The 21,822-nt window shown below is 33.0% G+C and overlaps 3 protein-coding genes across 4 annotated transcripts; 1 reads left to right on the plus strand and 2 right to left on the minus strand.

Annotated features, from left to right (window-relative positions):
- Nucleotides 1-76: 76 nt before the first annotated feature.
- On the minus strand, nt 77-3,308 carry ccdc90b (coiled-coil domain containing 90B). 2 transcript variants are annotated; one of them, NM_001166258.2, is made up of 9 exons: nt 2,887-3,308; nt 2,691-2,810; nt 1,561-1,664; nt 1,372-1,473; nt 1,104-1,145; nt 958-1,029; nt 830-883; nt 637-751; nt 77-502 (listed from the first exon to the last, which is right to left on the minus strand). In NM_001166258.2, exons 1-9 carry the CDS (start codon nt 2,981-2,983, stop codon nt 447-449), a joined length of 762 nt encoding a protein of 253 aa, NP_001159730.2. In that variant the 5' UTR covers nt 2,984-3,308; the 3' UTR covers nt 77-446. The 2 variants fall into 2 exon arrangements, with proteins under 2 accessions (NP_001159730.2, XP_087155218.1); XM_087299092.1 differs by lacking the exon at nt 2,887-3,308 and having other exon boundaries at nt 2,626-2,698.
- Nucleotides 3,309-4,023: 715 nt separating this feature from the next.
- On the plus strand, nt 4,024-12,619 carry alg8 (ALG8 alpha-1,3-glucosyltransferase). The gene is given in 13 exon segments (NM_001017647.1): nt 4,024-4,170; nt 4,368-4,446; nt 5,348-5,541; nt 5,899-6,005; nt 6,118-6,185; nt 6,339-6,465; nt 6,556-6,659; nt 9,687-9,807; nt 9,967-10,106; nt 11,598-11,737; nt 11,833-11,930; nt 12,008-12,080; nt 12,178-12,619. Coding segments are annotated over 13 exon segments (1,575 nt in total). The 5' UTR covers nt 4,024-4,081; the 3' UTR covers nt 12,413-12,619.
- Nucleotides 12,620-17,790: 5,171 nt separating this feature from the next.
- Nucleotides 17,791-21,646, minus strand: guca1d (guanylate cyclase activator 1d). Its single transcript, NM_001011661.1, is given in 4 exon segments — nt 17,791-17,915; nt 18,010-18,097; nt 20,082-20,231; nt 21,452-21,646. Coding segments are annotated over 4 exon segments (558 nt in total).
- Between the last annotated feature and the right edge of the window lie 176 nt (nt 21,647-21,822).

Consider the following 21,822-nt stretch of genomic DNA (forward strand, 5'->3'; position numbering starts at 1 on the left):
AATGAGAAATTTAATGCCTACCTCAGACTTTAAGTTCCGTGATTCAAGTTAAGTGAATTGACGACAACACAACTGATTCCGTTTCCAGATGAGGTTTAATAACCCTGTTTAAAAATACAAAATCACTTAATACTCGTGTAAAGTGGCATTCAAACATGCTCAAACTCAAAACATTTCAAGAAATGTTTTCTGAAAATTGTACAAGTATGTACTACACTTGCTTAAAAGAGGACTATTTGGACATACTTGATGTACTTTGAGCAATTGTTAGCAATAGCTTTAAAAAAATGATTATATACTCTAAAACGAGTTTGATTTTTTTGGCCCTTTAAAGTAAAATGTTTTTACACCTCAATTTTGTTGCTTACATGAAAAATGTTAACAAAAAGATAATAAAGTTACATGAGGTTTAGGTAAAACTTGAAATCTCTCCAGTTTTGTGAGCTTCATTTCCAGAAGCGATAGAATCCCAAGGCAATTGCCAAGCAGGTAAAGATGCATGCTGTGAAGCATAAAAATAAAATATCATTTAGTTAACAGATTTGTTTTTAGTACTTAATAAAATGTTAAATCAATATGTTATGAAGTTAATATTCTTATCTGAAAGAGTTTTTGAAAAGAATGGTGAGTCCATACCTGCAAGATATCTAACAGTCTCCAACTTGAGCGATTCCAGGAGTGTTTTCAAAGACGCTACTTGGATGTCTATTTTCTTTGACGTTTCAACTGCTTCACTTTCTATATCTGCATTCTGTTGAAAACGTAGGGTTAAAGTACTATTATGTTTCCATACCAATTTAAAGTAATCAAACGATTGCTTTTGTCTTACCATTTTTTGAAACTCCATTCTAACATCCATCAGTTTCTTCTCTTGTTCTGTAAACTAGAATAAAAGCCCTTTTAGTGACTGAAAGCATTATTTCCTAAACCGTTTAGAACGTTAAAATGCACTCTTACCATATCTGTAACTCTGCTTCTCTCCAGATTAATATCTAACTTTGCTTCAGCTCTTATTTTTTGGCTTTCTTCCTACAGTTTTAACAAAACATAATGATTAAATGAATCAGAAAATACTGAAATGCACACATTATCACTTTACTCACCAGCAGTCTGTTCGTTATTTGCTCCAGTTCAGTTTTCATTTTCTGAGTGTGAAATATTTGAAACATTAAATAATTAAGTTGATAAAAATGTTATGACAGTTTAATAAAATTTGGGTCTCCAAATTACAAAAAGTAGCTAGATTTTGAATGCAATACGAAAGTTAAACTAGTGTTACGTGTGAACAGGTTTCCCCCCCTCTATTTTGCATTTGTTCTAATTCTAAAACAATAAACAAATATGAAAGACAGGATTAAATGTCAATCTTACAGCATTTTCTGAACGTAAATTGGCAAATTCACTCTTCTCCAGGATAACCATGTCTTTCCTGATAGCATCGAGATGAGCCATGATTTGCTGTAAAGCGATTTCCTAACACAGAACAAATGAAGAAACCAATATCATTCAACTGGGTTCACGGAGACATTTTTGCTGACAGCAGTTTTGTTAACGCTTTACCTGATGTGCTCCAGTCACCATGTCTCTGTATACAATGTCAATATTGGCCGTAGTAAGAGTCACTAATGCTGTGACAATCAGCTCTGCTTGCCTCTTCTCGAAGCCTGGATTATGATGTTAAATAAAGGCCATTAAACATGCATTTAATTAAATATTAACTGTTTCCCTCACTGACAAAATCATTTGCTCTATTCGAGACCTAACAGCCAAGTTCTGGAGCAATGGTTTGGAAAAACCCCATTAATGTTTTTACAGTAAATTCTACAGAAATAAATTGTATATACTTGTGTTTAACTAATCCTTTTATATAAATGTTACATTTAACAACAACAAATATTTAATAAAAAAATGTACAAGAAACTATAATGGAAAAATTATATACATATACATACAAGCATGTACCATGCAAATTAGAAACATAATGGCAACAACTTTTCTTCTTCAAAGGAAGAGATGGAGATGCATGTCCAGGCTTTTATCTCTTCACGGTTGGATTTTTGTAATATTCTATTCACTTGTCTAAACAAATCTTCTATGGATCGATTGCAAGTTGTACAGAATGCAGCGGCGAGGCTTTTAACCAACACCAGTAGGAGGTCACACATTACTCCTCTGCCTAAGGCACTTCACTGGCTTCCTATTAGTTTTAGAGTAAATTATAAGATGCTGGTCATTACATACAGAGCTCTGTATGATCAAGCCCCCTACACATTTAAGATCTTTTACGTAGTCACTCATGTACCGGTCTCTGATGTGTTCTGGCAAAGACCTTTTAACCATTGATAGTACTCGCCTTTAAGACTAAAGGTGACATGCCTTCTGTGTTGTGGCCCCAAGGCTCTGGAACTCTCTCTTGGGATCAGCTTAAATTTTTAAAAAGCATTTAAAGACACATCCTTTTGGTCGAGCTTTAAATGAACAGTATTAGTGTTTCTGTACTTGAATTTTTAAATATGTTTTCTTTAATTGATGTGTTATTTTACCTGTTTCTGTTTTTTTCTTATTGTAAAGCACTTTGAGACTTAATGTCTGTAAAAGGTGCTATATAAATAAACCTTTATTTACTTTCTACTGAAAACTTCAGCCCAGTTTGCAGTAGTAATCTAACTGCTGTAGTAAACATAACTTACCGCTTGATTCCAGCTCTTTGACGAGCGCATGGGAGTCAAAGGTGAGTTTCCTTTGTTCCAGTGGTGTTAACTCCACCTTTCTCACGTCGTATGTTTTGACAGCATTTGTTTTATGCAATCCTAAAAGAAAAATACATCTCTAAACACTTAAGTGCACTATATAGATAGCGTACAGTATCCGCCGATCAACTCTTACCTCTCTGATGACACAGGGGCTGGATGTTGAGTTGATGAAGTTTTAACAGCGAGCAAAACTGCTGCTGTCTCCGCATAAAGATCCCCCAGGACGACATTGTTATATATAAAAGTTATATATTGCTACTATTTGATGTATTAGGTTATAAAATACTTGCTATGCGCCTTTAGTTTCTGTACTTTTTATCAGATTGCTCAACTAGAGTCCAGACCAGCTCTCGAGTGCGACTCTAGGGCGGATCGACCACTCCTTTCACGGTCAAATCGATTAGTTTTGTCTTAGGGTTTTTTTCTCTGTTTTTGTTCGTTTACTGTTTGGTTTCCTGTTCCAAATATGTAACTTTAGAGGATGTTTCGATAGATTGTATAGAAGGTGAGTTTTCACTGATGGACTGGTAAAGGTAACCAAAGGCAGTAGCATGATATAGTGACCCGGATGTTGTCATTGCAATGTTTACATTCCACCGAAATTTTAAGGTTAAAGGCATAATTCAAAAAAATAAAATAAATAATAATAATAATAATAAAATTTACACAGATTTTATACAAAAAAAATAAAAAATATATTTTTATTTGCCTTTCAAAAAATAAGGTAAAAATAGGCCAAACCTAATTCCGACTTAATTGAACTGACTGACATGTCAGATATACAATGAATCGAATAGAAGGCCATACAATTACACAAAACAAACAAACCAAATGTATAAAATAACTTAACAACAAAAAAAAAAAGAACAAGATATCGTGCTGACACCAAACAGAAACAAGGGGTTAAATAAAACCATATTCTTGAAACAAATCATTAGCCCTCTCACTCTTTATTATTGTAAATCCCCTACATAATTATTTTTTAAAGACAATCAACTGAGAAGCTGTTTTCAAATTTTTGCATTTACGAATGAAGAATTAAAGTAAAATAAGTAAACAATTTGCTGTTAAGTCATCATGTTGCACGTTGTTCACATGTGCTCCAAATTTGTTCCAAATAAAAGAAAACATTGAAATATATTGTTTTATAGTTTCCCACATCTTTAATGAACAAATGTCTTTACGAAACTCAAATAGGTTGATATTATTAAAAAAGTTCTGCTTATGTCTTATGTGAGCCGCCAAGCGCCCCTTAACGGAGAACAGTTTCATTGCAACACGGTAGTTCCACTCGAAGGCTGTATTTTTCCTTTCTCCAGCAGACTGTCATGGCGGCGTCCATGACTAACGACCAGAGCTGGTTTTTTGCTCTGGCACTCGGAGTTTCATTTCTGAAATGTCTCCTGATAAATGCATAGTAAGTGAAGTCATCTCACAACATGTACATTTTCTTTCATTTGATTAACACATTTAAAGTTGTGTTCAGTGTAGTAAGAATGAGGAAATAGCCAAGATTCATTCATTCTGTTCTCATTTACAGAAGTGGAAAACACTCACATAATGTAAAGCTGTTTTGTATAAAATTGTCATTTTTAAAACTTTTTTGTATTTCAGTCACTCTACGGATTTTGAAGTGCATAGGAACTGGCTCGCCCTGACTCACAGTCTGCCAGTCTCTCAGTGGTATTATGAGGTAGTCAGATTGCATGTTTTTTTTTTCTTATGCAAAATATCTTTCTTTCTTTCTACTATTAGTATTAATACTATTACGCTCACTTGCCACTTTATTAGGTACACCATGCTGTGACCAGTATGAACCATTTTGGTTTGCCTTCAGAGTTAACGTACTTTATGACGGATTTTAAGGTTCAGACAGGTGCTGGAAACATTTCCCTATGTTTACATGACAGCAACACACATATTTATCAACTTTATACTATTATTTTTTACAACAAATTCTGAACATACAAGTGAAACGTTTCTGCATAAAAAAGACTAATTTGACCATCAATTTGGTCTTTTCCCAGTCTATCATTGTTCTGTTTTAGTGAGCGCATGTAAACTGTGACCTCAGTTTATTTGTGTCCCTGCTGTGAACTTTTTCTGCTGCTGTAGCTCGTCTACTTCAAGGTTTGACATTTTGATTACAGATGCTGTTCTGCAGATGTTGGTTATTACCAGGCACTAGTGGTTTTTTGAGATACTTTTACTCTTCTGCCTGCTCGACCAATTTAGTCATTTTCCTCAAATATCTGGAGTTAATCAACATATCACACAGACACACTTTAGTTTTTTTCTATTAAGCAGTTTCTAAATACCAGCTTATCTGCATCCAACAACAATTCCCTACTCAAAACATTAGTTAAATCACAGCTCGTCTCCATTCTGATGCTCAGTTTAAAATTCAGTATATCATTTTGACCACATTTACATGCCTAAATGCATTAAATTGCTGCAATGTGATTGGCTGATATTTCGTTATATAGATATTTGTGTTGAACATAGTTGAATAGATGTACCTAATAAAGTGGCCATAAATAACAAACTAAATAAAACTAAGTCTTATTTTTGTGGTTTAATCTTTATTTTTACAGGCTACATCTGAGTGGACGTTGGATTATCCTCCTCTGTTTGCTTGGTTTGAATATGGACTTTCTCATATTGCCCGATTTTTTGATAAGGAGATGCTGGTTGTTGAAAATCTGAATTATGCAAGTCCAGCAACAGTCCTTTTTCAAAGGCTTTCAGTCATCGTGACCGATGCAGTCTTGTTTTATGCAGTTAAAGAGTATGTTCTGTCTACATGCTACACACTTAAGTATTATTACCTTTTCACAAACCACCATTTTCTTTTTTTATTAAAGGATATGGTAACATTGTAATGTAAGGTGATCTAGTTATACATGTTCCGTGCAGTTACTTTAGTAATTACAATGTATTATGCATAATTGCATGTAATTAAACCTAACCTAGATTCTAACAGCAACCATGTAGTAATTGCATGTAACTACTCAGTACTTAAATGAAAAAATAAAGTGTAACTATATCTCCTTAAATAAAGTCTAACAAAAGATTTTTTTTAAACAGACAATTTTAGAGATAGTTTACATTGAATTTTATTTGTTTTATTTTTGTAATATTTTAGATGTTGCAAATGTTTGCGAGAAGACAAAGGAAAAGACCTTCTGGGAAAGCCATCTTTCATCCTGACGGTGTTGTTGTTGTGGAACTTTGGTCTTCTAATTGTTGATCGTATCCTTTGAGACTTTGCTCATTAATGAGTTCAGTCATGCATTTCCTGCTGTGGCTCAGACCTGTCTTTTCTCTTACCTGAAATTAATTTCACTTGACTGATTTGCTGCAGATATTCATTTCCAGTATAACGGCTTCCTGTTTGGAGTTCTTCTCCTGTCAATAGCAAGGCATTTACAGGTATTGGCTGTATTTTTTTTTAATCAGTAAGCCTTCAAAATAGGAAAACTGAAGTTTGTTAAATACATTTTAAACACCATGTATTGTAATAAAACTTTATTTAAAATATTTGGAAAGTTTGCTTCAATAGGTTTTTTTTGTGTATGTTGACAGAACAGACACTTAGAGGGAGCCTTGCTGTTTTCAATACTTTTAAACTTGAAGCATATATATCTATACATTGCACCTGCATACGGTATCTTTCTGCTAAGATGTTTTTGTTTCACCCAGAGCAATCCAGGTAATTTATTTTATGCTTTTTCTCCATAATTAATAAAAGTAAATTAATAAAAAATGTTTATCATCATAAAAAAATATTTTTTTTTCCTAGATGGGTCTTTGTCATGGAGAAGTTTCAGTGTCTTGCGACTTGTAGCACTTGGAACTATTGTCTTGTCTACTTTTGCTGTGTCAATCGGACCCTTTCTTGCACTGGTTTGTTAATCACACACACACACACACACACACACACACACACACACACACACACACACACACACACACATACACACACACACACATATATATATATATATATATATATATATATATGTATATATGGGGTATAAATAATTTTGGGCTTGACTGTGTGTGTGTGTGTGGATATGAATGTATATATATATATATATTAGGGATGTAACGGTATCAGAATTTCACGGTACGGTAATACCTCGGTATCAATGTCACGGTACGGTATTTATTAAATCATTTACAGGAAAAAACAAAACTTATGAAAATACTCCAAAAAAGTGCCAAAAGTGTCAATGACATACAAATTAGCCATCTATCTGTAAGCTTTGAAACAGGAACTTCAATTTTAATAACAAAAAAAATATTAAACCATGTAAAAAAAAAATAAAGTTTTTAATTTAGTATTGTTGAAAACTCATTACATTCAACATTTAATCACTCACTCACTTAGATAGAGATGGGTTTAAAGGAAAATTATCATATAAATATAATCTGGTAAAAGCTGGTATCTGGGCATTTACAATGTCCCCTGCAACAGAAAAAAAACCCTCTCATTTGGGACTGATGTTTCTGGGACAAGAGAGATATGACTTATATGACTTATTTCTCGAGCGCCGAAAACGGAGCGTTTTGGAAACGCTGGACAGGCCGTTTCATTCTGAAACGCTGCTGCTCCGTCTCAGTGTGGATGGGGAAAGACGGAGACATCTGAAAACGTAGGCGGGGCTGCAAACGTTCGCCTATCTGATTGGGGCTTTTCCTCAATATTAAGTAGCCCACACACAGTTCAGTCTCGCATCCTCTTCTTGTAAGTTAAGACTTCGCAAGTTTGATCAAGGCTGCAGTCTCCCCCTTCTCAGTTTGATATGGAAAACATACCGAGGACACGCGTAAATCTTCAAAGGGAACAGTGTACTTTATAACTTCATTCACATCACCTTGGCTACGTTGTTTCACTTTCTCAACAATAAAATGTAAACATGATTTAAGGAACTGCCTATTTCCTTTTTAATATTAGAAAACTTAACAGACAGCAGAAATGTTGAGGCGCCGTGCTGCATATATGAGCGTCATCTTCACTGTGTGGATATTTATAACAAAACGGAGCCTATAACAACTGCCTCCTTTCAATTTCAGTGAAAATACGAAACGCACCCTCTCTTTTGCTGAATATCAGTTTTAATAATCGATAATTATAAAAGTATAGCATACAATAAGTTTATACATTGTAGGAAATAAAGGCAAGCGATCAGTCAATGTACCTGGATTAATCATTAACTTATCTTTGCGCTTAACCAAAACATGTTACCCGTGAACAAGTAACTTAATAGATTCCAATGACCAAAGTCAGGGAATTGGCCTATGTCATTAGATAAAGACAACAACATGAATGAAATATCACGTTTAGCAAATATAGTGAGATTAGATCCAGCGGGAGATGCTTGATGAGCAGTCCGACAAGCAGAGCTCTCATCTGGGTAAAAATGCTGGAGCGCTTGCCCGAGAGTGTCTGTGGTCACGTGATGTGCGTTTTCAGCGTTTTGGTGTGGACGGAGAGCTGTTCAGAAACGCTGGGAAAAACGCGAGTGTGGACGCGGATCGTTTTCATTCTACAACGCCGTTATAAAACTAAAACGCACTAGTGTAAACGGGGCCTTAGAGTTTTACAGCTCTTTTTGATCCCCGCTTCTAGCAGCACACTCCATTTCCGCATTACTGGATCTGTAGCGACAACAGACCGCAGGGGATGATGGGAATTGTAGTTTTCGCTACCTCCCGTTCGCTTCATTCGCCTGAGCAAATTTTCTCAGAAGACCTATAGTTTTACCGAGTCATGCGACTTCGGTAATATCGAAAAAAATTAATATTACGGTATTTACAATACCGTTACATCCCTAATATATATATATATATATATATATATATATATATATATGTGTATATGTGTGTGTGTGTGTTTTCCCATTTAATTATTTAGCTAGTTAATTTGTTAAAATAAAAGTTATGTATAATTACTAATTATTTTAAAAGGTATTTGAAATTGTATATTATATTATAAATGTTATTGGTTAGACTTTATTTTGATGGTCCATTTGAGTATCAGTAGACTGTCTGTTTAATACCTCCTGATACTAAGTCTTCAACAGACTTTTAACTGACTATGAGAAACTTTACACCTCCACCTAACAGTCTACTTATAATCTAGTGAGAATTAGTTGGCAATGTAACTTAAATCCAGCAAACGGACCATCAAAATAAAGTGTAACTGCGATATTTAAAAAATAATTTATAGTTACTAAACCTTTTTTTTGTGGAATAAAGGGTTCTGTGTTTGTTAATGGTTAAATTTTAATCTTTCTATTTTCTGTAATTTCTTATTAATAAAGATAGCAACTGTATAAAAAATAGCAAAAATATAAAGATGTTAATTTGCCTAGAGTGAATCTAAATAACAGTAAACATTGACACTCAGGAATAGTTTGCTTCTGTCATGACAGAAATTAATTTGAAATAATAAAACTTTTTATTTTAAATTTGTAATAAGTGACAATATCATAGAGTGTGGTGTTATTTATAATCAAACAACTAAAGCCTTGATGAGCATAAAATATTTCAGTAACGCTTTACAATAAGGTTGTATTAGTCAATGTTAGTTAATGTATTTACTAACATAAACAATTCACAATGCATTCATTACAGTATTAATTCATGTTAGATAACATTAGTTAATGAAAATGTTGTAGTTCATTGTTAGTTCCTGTTAACTCATGGGGCATTAACTAATGCTAATAAGCATGATTTGAACTATGATTAATACATGCTGTTCTTAGTAAATACATTAACTAACATTAACTAATGACATCTTATTGTAAAGTGTGACCAAGATTTCTTTCAAAATCTTATAAACCTTACAAAATCTCATCAAGTTATCAGTATTTTTAAGTTTTCTATTTGTCACAGTTACTCACTTATTCATTTTTATCTACCTAGGGTCAGCTTCCGCAGGTCCTATCAAGACTCTTCCCTTTCAAGCGCGGTCTGTGTCATGCATACTGGGCACCAAACATCTGGGCACTTTACAACATAGCAGATAAAGCTTTATCCATCCTTGGTATGTTCAGTAATTGTGGGTTTACTGTAAAACCACATAAACAGTATATAGAATCAGCTAATTGTATTACGTATTATTGTATTATTGATATGTAATATCACATATTATAAATGTCTTGCCACTTTTTTAACACTGATCAGTACTAATTCATTTATCCAGGTGTGAAATTCAAACTGCTCGACATGAACAAACTTCCTAAAGCCTCAATGACTGGTGGTTTGGTTCAGGAGTTTCAGCACTCTGTTCTTCCCTCCGTCTCTCCTTTAGCAACACTCATTTGCACATTGCTGTCAATATTGGTGAGCACTTCTGAATCTTTTATTTGATTGTCATAATTTAATATTTGCACATCTAGATTTGTGACACTTGTTGCAAAGTACAAGTATATAAAATGTTGCAGTTTTTGAGTCAGAATAATAGATTTTTATTTCATGCATGACATTTTTACAATATTAAAATCATGTTCCATGCAGATATGTTGTACATTTCCCACTGCAAATATATATCCACCGCACATACACAAGTGTAATTATGTTCATTATTATTAGCAACCTGTACATATATTCATTCATTCATTGTAAATCACTGATCATTGTTAATACAACCTGCATATAATGTTCATAGTAAATCCATCTGTAAATATTACCTAATAGTTTTTCTATAATTGCACTATATAACTTATACCCATATGCTGCATTAGCTGTTACTGCACATCTGGTTAGACCTAAACTGCATTTCAACAAACAAACTTTGCATCAGGGCCCCCGCAATCCAAAGACATGTGGTACAGGTGAATTGGGTAGGCTAAATTGTCTGTAGTGTAGGAGTGTGTGCATGTGTGTGTGTGGATGTTTCCCAGAAATGGGTTGCGGCTGGAAGGGCATCCGCTGCGTAAAAACGTGCTGGATAAGTTGGCAGTTTATTCCGCTGTGGTGACTAAAATGAATGAATGAACTTTGCATCAATGGAAAGCTTATTTATAGGTGATGTATAAATATTAATATCCAAAGATTTAATTTTACTTTTATGGTTTTGGGGTCCAATGACGGGTTGCCAGGTTTTCGACACAAAACTAACCCTAATGGTCTATCAAAAATAGCTCAATAATATCAAAACACAAAATTAATATATGCCTTACAAATGGTTTCTTTAACTAAATAACTGTTTATTCGTAATTATACAGATTCTGTTTTTGATTCCTTATATTAGCATTGTGTTTCTTAAGTCGAGTAAAAAAATTTACTCTGGCGGAAGTGAAGCACAAACTTATGAGATGTTGTAGCTATTTAAATTGCCATTTTTTTCCAAGAATGAACATAAAACATAAACATAGAATAAACATTTAAAATGTTAATAAAATTTTCAATTAATTAATTTAGATTTCATATACTTATGCAATTTATATTTAGAACAATCCTAGAAATTCCTAAATTCCTGCCTAATTGTTACCATTAAGCGAAAACAGGCACGCACACACCTTTAACACCCCTGGACCTCACAAAAGTGTGATTACGTTTTATCATCCTAGCACAGTTTTTAATCATTGGTGGAATATAAATTTGGTAATAAGAAATATTTAATTAAAATGTATCAGGACACCCATATAAATATAATTTATGCAATACATCATACATTTAAACCATGGATTAAAAAAAAAAAACACATGTCAAGTGGTAAAAAGTTGCCTATATTCGCAGAAAAATTGCATACATGGCAACCCTGATCCATGGTCACATTTGCATTCATAGACTATGATGATTGTTCAGTTTTTGACTCTTTCTCTCTCGCAGCCTGCTCTTTTCAAGTTATGGCACAGACCTAACGGAACAAGAGGATTCTTGCGCTGCCTTGTCGTCTGTGCTCTTGGATCTTTCATGTTTGGTTGGCATGTACATGAAAAAGCCATTTTGATGGTCATACTGCCCTTAAGGTGATTTAATTTTGTTTTGTCTGATGGTATTCTTACATTAGCATGTTCTGCTAGCGGCCCACTCTCAAAAATGTTTTTCTTGTTTCCTTGTTCAGTTTGCTCGCTGTGGAGAGTAGAGAAGATGCCAGGACTTTTCTAATCCTCAGTATAACGGGTCATTATTCCCTGTTTCCGCTCCTCTTCACAACTCAAGGTATGCCCTATTCAGAAATGCTCACTGTAAGCCTTTTCAAGTCACTGATTGTAACTCCTTTTCATTCTTAATTCCAGAGTTACCCATCAAACTCTTCCTCATGTTGCTGTTTACAATCTTCAGTGTCACTTCTCTGAAAATGCTCTTCAGGTCAGTATTTAAAAAGAGTTTACTGGATTTTTTTATTGGGTGTTTATTCGATTGATTGATTTTAATTTGATATTACATTCTTCATTCAATAATTCAGGAAAGGCGGTAGTTTGTTGAATCCACTGGAGTCAATGTATCTCTTGGGCCTGATTCCTCTTGAGCTTGTCTGTGAGTTTATTTACCCGCTGACGGTTTGGCAGAAGACGTTCCCCTTCCTCCCTCTGATGCTCACCTCGCTTTATTGTGCACTGGGAGTGACGTATGCCTTCATCAGACTCTATATCTCAATGCTGACAAGCTCAGACACTGCTAAAAAGGTAAAAAGTCAGTGAATCGTGTGATTTGAGGATGTACTTTCTTAGGAATTGTTTATTTCTGTTAAATCGGACAGAAATGTTTCAATGGACCAAGATGAATGATTCGTTTGTGGGATTCGAGTATGTCAGTACTCAGTTGTTTGTTACTTTATATGATGTGTAGTCTATGGATACAAATGCTTATTTTTGAAGACATTTCTATAAATTTGTTGGGTTGATAAACATGCCTATGACTTGCAATTTTATTATTATTAGGGCTGGGTGAAATGGCTAAAATAATATATTCATAATTGATCTTTTAAATATCCCAATATCCGATGATATAATCTAAATAATAAAATTACTAGTTTTTGTATATTTTAATGACTTTCTTATTCAGCGTTTTTAAACACCTTTGTAATTTTATAAATCTGTTTAGCTTTCTTTTTCTTTTAATATATTAATATTATTTATTATGAATATATTATTGACTATTATATTAGAGCACATGGCAACATTCCTTATTTCAATTGTAGGTAAAGATATAATATTTATATTTTAAGTTTCAGCTATAAAGATAGATAATTTATAAACAGGGCTCAAATGGATAATTTCATATATCGATGAAGTCACAAGTATGTCGATTACAAAATTCAGTGGTTGTTTGTATTCAGGGGATGCAAATATTAAAGTTACTAAAGTAACAACTAGATGTACGTAGATTATCAAACTTGACCAAAAACTGATATGAATAGTTTATAATAAAGCACGAAAGAAAGCTGTAGAGATGTAGAATTATAAAATCACAAAAGTGTATGAAATTAATCAGAATATATATAAATAAAAATAAATAAATATTAATTATAAAATTAGTAGATAACAAATAGTGATAATTGAATTTAAAATATCCCAATATCCAATGAAATCAACTGTGCCCCCACATCTGCATTGTTTTGTGATGGGCTGATGTTTAGGAAAGTTTAGTTTAATTTAAATAATAAAGTGTCAATTAGTATACAGTTGAAGTCAGACTTATTAGCCCCCCTTTGAGTTTATTTTTCTTTTTTAAATATTTTCCAAACGATGTTTAACAGAGCAAGGAAAAAGTCTTTGTTTTATTTCGGCTAGAATGAAAGCAGTTATTAATTAAAAAAAAAAAATTAAAGTCAAAATGATCAGCCCCTTTAAGCTATATTTTTTGATAGTCTACGGAACAAACCATCATTATACAATAACTTGCCTAATTACCCTAACCTCCCTAGTTAACCTAATTAAGCCTTTAAATGTCAATAAGTTGTATAGAAGTGTCTTGAAAATATATAGTCAAATGTTATTTACTGTCATCATGACAAAGATAAAATAAATCAGTTATTAGAAATGAGTTATTAAAATTTTTATGTTTAGAAATGTGTTGAAAAAAAAAATCTTCTCTCCGTTAAATAGAAGTTGGGGGGCTAATAATTCAGGGGAGCTAATAATTCTGACTTCAACTATGTGTGTGTGTGTGTGTGTGTGTGTTTGTGTGTGTGTGTATATGTGTATATATATATATATATATATATATATATATATATATATATATATATATATATATATATATATATATATATATATATATATATATATATATACAATATGTGAATATTTTTATTGCTTTCCTAATTAATATTTGTATACACCTTTGTAATTTTATATTTCTGTTTAGGTTTCTTTTTGTTTTAATACAAGCCATATATTAAAACACATGGCAACATTCCTTATTTCAATTTTAGGTAAGTTTAAATTTCAGCTGGAAAGATTATTAACAATAAACAGGACTCAAAAGGATACTATTATTTTGAGTCTCACAAGTATGTATGTCGATTACAACATTCAGTTATCGGATTATCGACTGTATTCGGGATACATGTGAGAAAGTTACCTCAGGTACAACTAAATGTATATGTGAATGAACAATCTTGACCTAACTGAAATAAATAATTTATATTAAAACAAAAAAGAAATCAGAAATATAAAATTACAAAGGCAAATACAATACTGAATTGAATAAAAATATCAAAATATTAATAAAACTATTATTAGATAACCAATAATACATTCCTTAACTAAACTAAATCTGATGATCTACTCTTAAATTCATTAATTCAGTCACAATGATCTTTTAAGAGGTTTGTTTAAATGTTTTATTAATAAGGCAACATAAATGTTCCATACCAGATGACATATTACCTGATTTCTACTGAAAAGAAGACAACGCTGCATCCTTGATGTGTTTTCTGAAATATTCCTAGTGTGAAAACTGTAAATGTCATTGAATTGTCACTGGAGGATAAATGCAGGATATGATAACAAAGTCTGAAGAGAGCTTTAAAGGTTCAAACCAAGCATTTGTGGTTTCAATTAAAAACACCGTTTAGAACAGAAAACAAAGTATCAGATAGCACTTGTCATCAAGTAAATGTGGCTGCTATCAATGTTATAAAACACCATCAGGCTGGAGATTCCCACATCATTGCCTCAGTTGTGATCTGCATTTCATGTTTTCAGTACCAGTGTAAAATCTTATATTGGCAAAGCTTCTCATCGTCTTTACAATATAGTCACACAGTTGAAATCTATTGTTCGGAGAGTCTAGAAATGTTCTGTAAGTGGCTGATTACTGACGCTGACAATACATTTTAAAGAGTAAATGCACTTTTAGTTGGTTAATTGCCTGTGTTTCATAGCAAGGCTAATCCAAATGACTCAGGATTGTTAAACACAAGCAGACCTCTAAAACAGTGAAATGACAGGGAAATTATATATAAATGTTTGAATGTACATTGCTATTCAAAAGCTTCAGGTCGGTAAGATATTAGAAGTGTTTTTTTTAAATACATGTAATTCTGAACCAAGACTGCATTTATTTGCCCAAAAATATTTTCAATTGTAATAATATGAAATGCTGCATCCAATTTATATAGCATTCCTGTGATGGAAAAACTATATTTTTCACATAATTTCATAATCTTTAAAAATTCATAGTACTATTATAATTTGTTGACATGAAACAGTTACACAGGTGAATCATTCATCATAATTACTTGATGAATATCAATTTCTAAACAATATTTTTTGTATCATTATTGTAAACTGTAATATTATAAATATTTTATTTCATATATTTATATATCTATATATATAAATGACTTCATATATATATATATTAATATTTCATGCCATTTTTATTAAAAAGATAGTTCACCCTCAAAAATGAAAATGTACTCATGCTTTTTTTCTTTGATTAACACAAAACAAGATATTTTGAAGAAGGTTGGAAACTGTCAGCCAGTGACTTTCATTGTGGGAATAACAAATACTACACTGTGAAACCCTAGTAAACCTTATCAAATAAAATGAGTTTTGTTAACTTAAAAGTTAATGAAAGTTAATTCTACTCATTTGAAAAGAATTTTGAACTCAGTGTTAAAGGTAATGAGTTAATTTAATACCCCATTACTTTAACTATAAGTAATGAACTAAATAGAGTAAGTTCACAGTACTAGTAGATTAGTTTTTTTTAACTCGAATGGTTTGCAGTAATTGGTGTTCTTAAATGGTTTGAGTTGCCTTAACTTATTGGGTTTTACAGTACTAAGTTGGTTTGAGTTCTCTTCATTTATCGGGTTTTACTGTGCTTAAATTGCTTTGTTTACTCAAATGGATTAAGTTCACAGTACTCGTTAGGATTAGTTTTTGAACTTAAATGGTTTGTTGCAATCGGTTTCCTCAAATGGTTTGAGTTACCTTTACTTTTTGGGTTTTACAATGTATAGAGGTCAATGGCTACCAGTTTTCAGTAGTCTAAAAGCATTATTTTATGTTTAGTATAAGAAAGGAATTATTTGATTTTTATTTGATCTATCCCTTTAATACCAATCGATTTAGTACTGATCAGTATTCATTGGTTTTTGCAGACCCAAAATTTTCAACTGTGGAGTCTGAAACATGCAGTTTCTCACTTTGAAAACGTTCCGTTTCACTGTTTTTGCAAGTTAATATCAACTAAAAAGACTTTAAAGTGCTGTATTTATAAAATACTCGTGGTTCTCAATGGGTCAGTCACATCCCAAAAAAGGTTCTTTTCTTCTAACGGGTAGCAAAATAAACAGGCTCACAAGCTTGCTGCATTGTTTTACCAAAACTACTACACTTTGGGGCCAAATACTGTTGCTGAAATTCTTAATAAGTATATAATTGAGCCTGTGCAGCTCTTGGAAAAATAGTTGACACAATATTCTATTCACCTATTCTGCAATGCGTAAGTGTGCTTGTTTTTGGTTCGAGCCTCGGCTGGGTCTGTTGGGGTAACTGTCTGGAGTTTGCATGTCATCCTTGTGGTTGGGCGGGTTTCCACCGGGTGCTCTGTCTCTTCCACAAGTCCGTAGTGCTGTGTAAATTGTCCGAAGTGTGTGTATGTCCTGGTCCTTCAGGTTGGGGGTTGAGCATTAGGCTAAAAACCCACTTCTGAAAAATGAGATGTAACGAAACACCAACATGGTGCAGCGAAATACCAACTTCCATGTAAATGGCCCTGGGAGTAAGTAAAGGAAAAATGACTAGGAGTAATAAACTGCAGAAAACGATCAAAGAACTTGCTCTACGAACAAGTGTGTTGATGACTATACATAAAAAGATGAATAATATAATAAGAAAATATCAGTTTGCAACATGAAGCAGCGTAACGAGCTGTATTTAACACGAGCTGTATTTTAGCTGTATTTTTTTTGTGTATTTTAGCTGTATTTTTTTTTGTGTCTAAAATAAACGGAGGTGAATTTCAATGGCTGCGCTCGCTCGTACATAAAGAATACAGTCATTTGAATACGGCCTTTTATATACTGGTAGGAGAATTTTCTATGGGATAATGCAAAACTAATTGAGAACCACCACTCTGGACAAAAATGCAGTTTTTTTAGAGAAATTTAGGCCACGTCGGCGATGGACTGTCCTAGAATTCACTTTCAGGGCAATATAGTGATGCCATAAACAGCACATGGATTATGTGATGTGTTGACCCAATGAAAGACACTAGATGTTCACACCATGTTCTTCGCTGAGCCTTTCCTTAAAAAGCACCACTCAGTTCATTCCTAAGCCTTGCCAGCAGGTCCTTAGTCTCCTGAACTCCTTATAGCATTAGAGGATCAATGTTCATCTGAGGACAGCTCCACTGAATCTCCACGAGGTCAGATCAGATCGTGATATGGTCTAGTAGACGAAACTGTAGATGTGCCGTAGGAAGATACATAAGCGTGATCCTCGACTGATCCTCAGGAGTGGGTCTGCCAAACTCCATTTTCATTGATTTGAGAAAGGGAACATTCTTTGTCCTGACTATGAAGTTCAAAGCAACATAACGTTCATTCATTTATTTATTTCTGTCGCCCTTCGACAATTATTAATAGGACTGGAGTGAGGTCCATCAATATCTTCAGCATATCCATAATTTCGGGATGTTCTTTAGCTCCTTCGATGAACTCTTCCAGTGTCAGTTCACCTGAAGGATTGAGCAGAGGGAGATGTGATTAGCTCACTGAAAGAGTAGAAATCAACACAAACGAAGGATTTTGATTCAGTTAAGTGGTGCTCACCCTCTCCGTTAACATCAATCTTTTCAAATATAAGGGCCACTATTTCCTCTGGCACAATGTCACGATTTCTCGTGATGTCTTGTATAGCCTGTGGTACGACAAATAACAAGCATTTCCAATCAATTTCTCATCTCTAGAACATGCAGCTTAAAAATCTGCACTAAATGAAAAGTTTAAGCATGTAGATCAATTTTTTATGTTGTTTTGTGCACTTTATATCAAATGTTTGGAGGGTTTTTTCAGCCCTCTCAAAAAAAGTTTCAATCGAGTTAACATATTGCAATTGTGGCTTTATTTCTTGGAATTTTGAGTTTATATTTCTCTGTGGTCATTAAAAATCCCAGGATGTCCTTCGAAAAAGAGTAGGGGTATATCGCCGGCTCCCTTGACCAAATTTGCCCACTGGCTTCTGTAGATCATTGTCTGCCAACCATCCTCTTATCATAATTGGCTTCATCGCTCTGTCTCCTTTGTGTGTGTTGTGCTGTCTGGCACTATATGGCTATTGTCGCATCATCCAGGTGGATGCTGCACACTAGTAGCAGATGAGGAGATTCCCCCAAAAAATGTTTAATTAAAATGCTTTGAGTGTCTAAAAAAATCACCATAAATGTAATGAATTATCATCATAAATAAATAATATTACATTTTGAGGAAAATTTCTGAACTTTAAGAAGTAAGGAGGGGGAAAATGTGAGAAACTTTACTGTGAGATATAAACAGTTTTTCTCAGATAAAAATTATAAATGTACAATTTTGAGTAAAAATAGTTGATCTATAGAATAGAATGTTAAATGATATTATAGACAATAATATATAATATAATCTGAAATATACATTTAAAATTAGGAGTAAAAAGAGTTAATCTTAAAATCCTAAAAAGTAGAATTTAGAGTTTAAAACTGCAAAGAAAAAAACACAATTGTGAGGTCAAAAAATCACAAGTAAAAAAGTCTGAATTGTGAGTAGTACAAAGCCAAAAGTATGAAAATTCTGAAAGAAAAAGCCTTGAAAATTATAAAAGAAAATGGATAACCAAATAAGGAAGGGATGATATCTATTTTGTCCATCAAGAGTGATAGGATTTGCTGCTGTTGCTATCAGATCAATCAGAAGAAAAAAATATATAAAAATTTTTGGAAAAAAACTTTAATTTTAATATCTATATTTAATATTTAAATTTTCTTCTGGATAAAGTCTAGTCTGTTTATTTTATTTCAGCTAGTATAAAATCAGTTTTTAATTAAAAAAACATTTTAAGGTCAAAATTATTAGCCACTTTAAGCTTTATTTATTTTCAATAGTCTACAGAACAAACCATAATTATACAATAACTTGCCTTATAACCCTAATCTGCCTAGTTACCCTGATTAACCTAGTTAAGCCTTTAAATGTTACTTTAAGCTGTATAAAAGTGTCTTGAAAAATATCTAGTAAAGTATAATTTACTGTCATTATGGCAAATAAAAATTAATTATTAAAAATGAGTTATTAAAACAATTATGTTTAGAAATGAGTTGACTATTGTGTGTATGTAGGTATATATATGTATATACATGTATATGTATATACATGTATATATGTGTATATATGTGTATATATATATATATATATATATATATATATATATATATATATATATATATATAAGCCTAAATCCTGTCATAATAAGAATCGTCCATTTTGTAGTTATGTTGACTTTAATATGTGAAGTGATGAAGGCGCCGCCTGAGGTCAAGTACCTGCGCTCGACACGCGACGGCTAAAGTATCACCACAGAAAGTACCAGGTACAGAAACGGCACCAGGCACAGAAACGGCACACAAAAGACAGTTCGCTAACCGGATTAAATCAGCTCATCTACAAGTTAAGCAGACTGATTCAGGGTCCACGTTAACCCTACCTGCCTTTTCAATCAGTTCAACAACCACTTTCTATTTTTGCTTCGTTCACAAAAGACCTAATGTGACAGGCAGCGTGTACTAATGACCTGATGTGGCATCTTGTTTTCTGGAACAAAGGTAAGCAGTTGGTAATGATTTACGGTACTATTTAATTTTTTTTTTACTTACTGTAAATATTGTTTCCAATTCGTCCTTGTCAATCTTCCCGTTTCCATCCTGGTCAAAAAGTTTGAAGTACCACTTGAGTTTCTGGTTGATTTCTCCCTTGAGCATTAAGCTAATAGCAGCGATGTACTCCACAAAGTCGATATATCCATCCTAATGACAAGAGAAAAAGAGAGACAGTGAATTTTACAATGTGTTATATGTAGCCTATGTTTTTTTTTTTTAAATTTTATAAAACCAGAGATGGACAATTTAAGCTCTTTAAATGAGATTGAAGGTGGATAATTGTGTTAGCTTGCTTTTTAACCTGTTGTTTAACCTCAACCGAGCCTAATGAAGTGAGCTTGAAGGATTGGATTACACTACAAAATGTAACCACCTCGTTTTATTTTAGGCTATACATTATTCATACATTAAGTTACCCGTTTTGTCTTTATATCTCAATTGACACATTTTATAAACAGTGTAAAAATAGATAAACTAAATTGCTAATAATTTTAAATGTTTTAAAACTTTTTGAATGTACTTTAATTATAAAATTACGACATTAACAGCATTCACTCAGCCAATTTTGTAAAATTTTGTGCATATTTTGATATTTTTATTTTATTTTAGTAAAATTTATTTGCTATTATAGTTTTTATATTTAATAATATGATGTTTTTATATTACAAATATATATTTTTTACTTTTTATTTCTTTATTTGATTAGCACACATTTTCATCTTTAAATTTTAACTTTAAAGTTTTAGTAATTAATGTATTTTTTAGTTATAATTAAAAGTAAGTTAATAATAAATAATTGTCTTATAATGTACATTTATATTTTTGTACATATATTTGCTTTTGACCCAGTGCTGTTTTTAAAACACCTCGCTACAATGAAGATCAGATCACTATTAGCTGTCATCACATTTGTTCTGACTTACCAATACCTTGTTTGTCAACCCTATTTTACCCATCTGATCCTTAGTGCATAAGTATTTTCAAACATCCATTCAAAGGAAACATTTCCTCACCATTTACTGACCCTCAACTGGTTCTAAACCAGCGTAAGTTTCTTTTTTCCAATGAACAAAATAGAAGATATTTTGAAGAAAGTTGGAAATGGGTAACCATTGAGTTTTATATAACTTTTTTTTACCTACTTCCACTACTTCCACTTTCCAACATTATTCAGAATATCTTCTATTGTGTTCAACAGAAGGAAAAAAAAACTCATAAAGGATTGGGTCCTCTTAAATGTGAGTATTTTTTGCCTATTTTTGGGTGAACTATCCCGTTAAGCCCCATCTAACCGGAGACGTCAAACATTTAAAAAATAAAATAAATCAACATTTTTGGAACATCCACACAAATGACAGCAATCTCACCCTGTCCATGTCGAAAGTGCAGAACACCTGATCCACGTAACTGTTGGCGTCCTCATTCATTCCCTGCAGCCCCAGAATAGACTTGAGCTCAAAGAGAGTGATGAGGCCTGACGGAGACTCTCTCATGAATTTGTTATACCAGTGGTGCATGTCCTCCGCGAGGATGTCATCCAGACTGGCATGGTTGTTACCCATGGCTCTCGTCCCGTCGCTAGTCCAGACACCTGTTTTGTGATGGAGAGGAGCAAACCGGCCTCCTCACTAAACCTGGGGTGTCTGAAACTATTAGAACCTGTTACCGGTAAAAAGAAGGCACCTTAAAATAACTGTTGCTAATAGGATAATGGTGAGAGCTGCCTGTTGAAGAGTAA

Source organism: Danio rerio, chromosome 21 (assembly GCF_052040795.2).
Source record: "Danio rerio strain M-AB ecotype USA chromosome 21, GRCz13ab, whole genome shotgun sequence".
Classification (NCBI taxonomy): domain Eukaryota; kingdom Metazoa; phylum Chordata; class Actinopteri; order Cypriniformes; family Danionidae; genus Danio; species Danio rerio.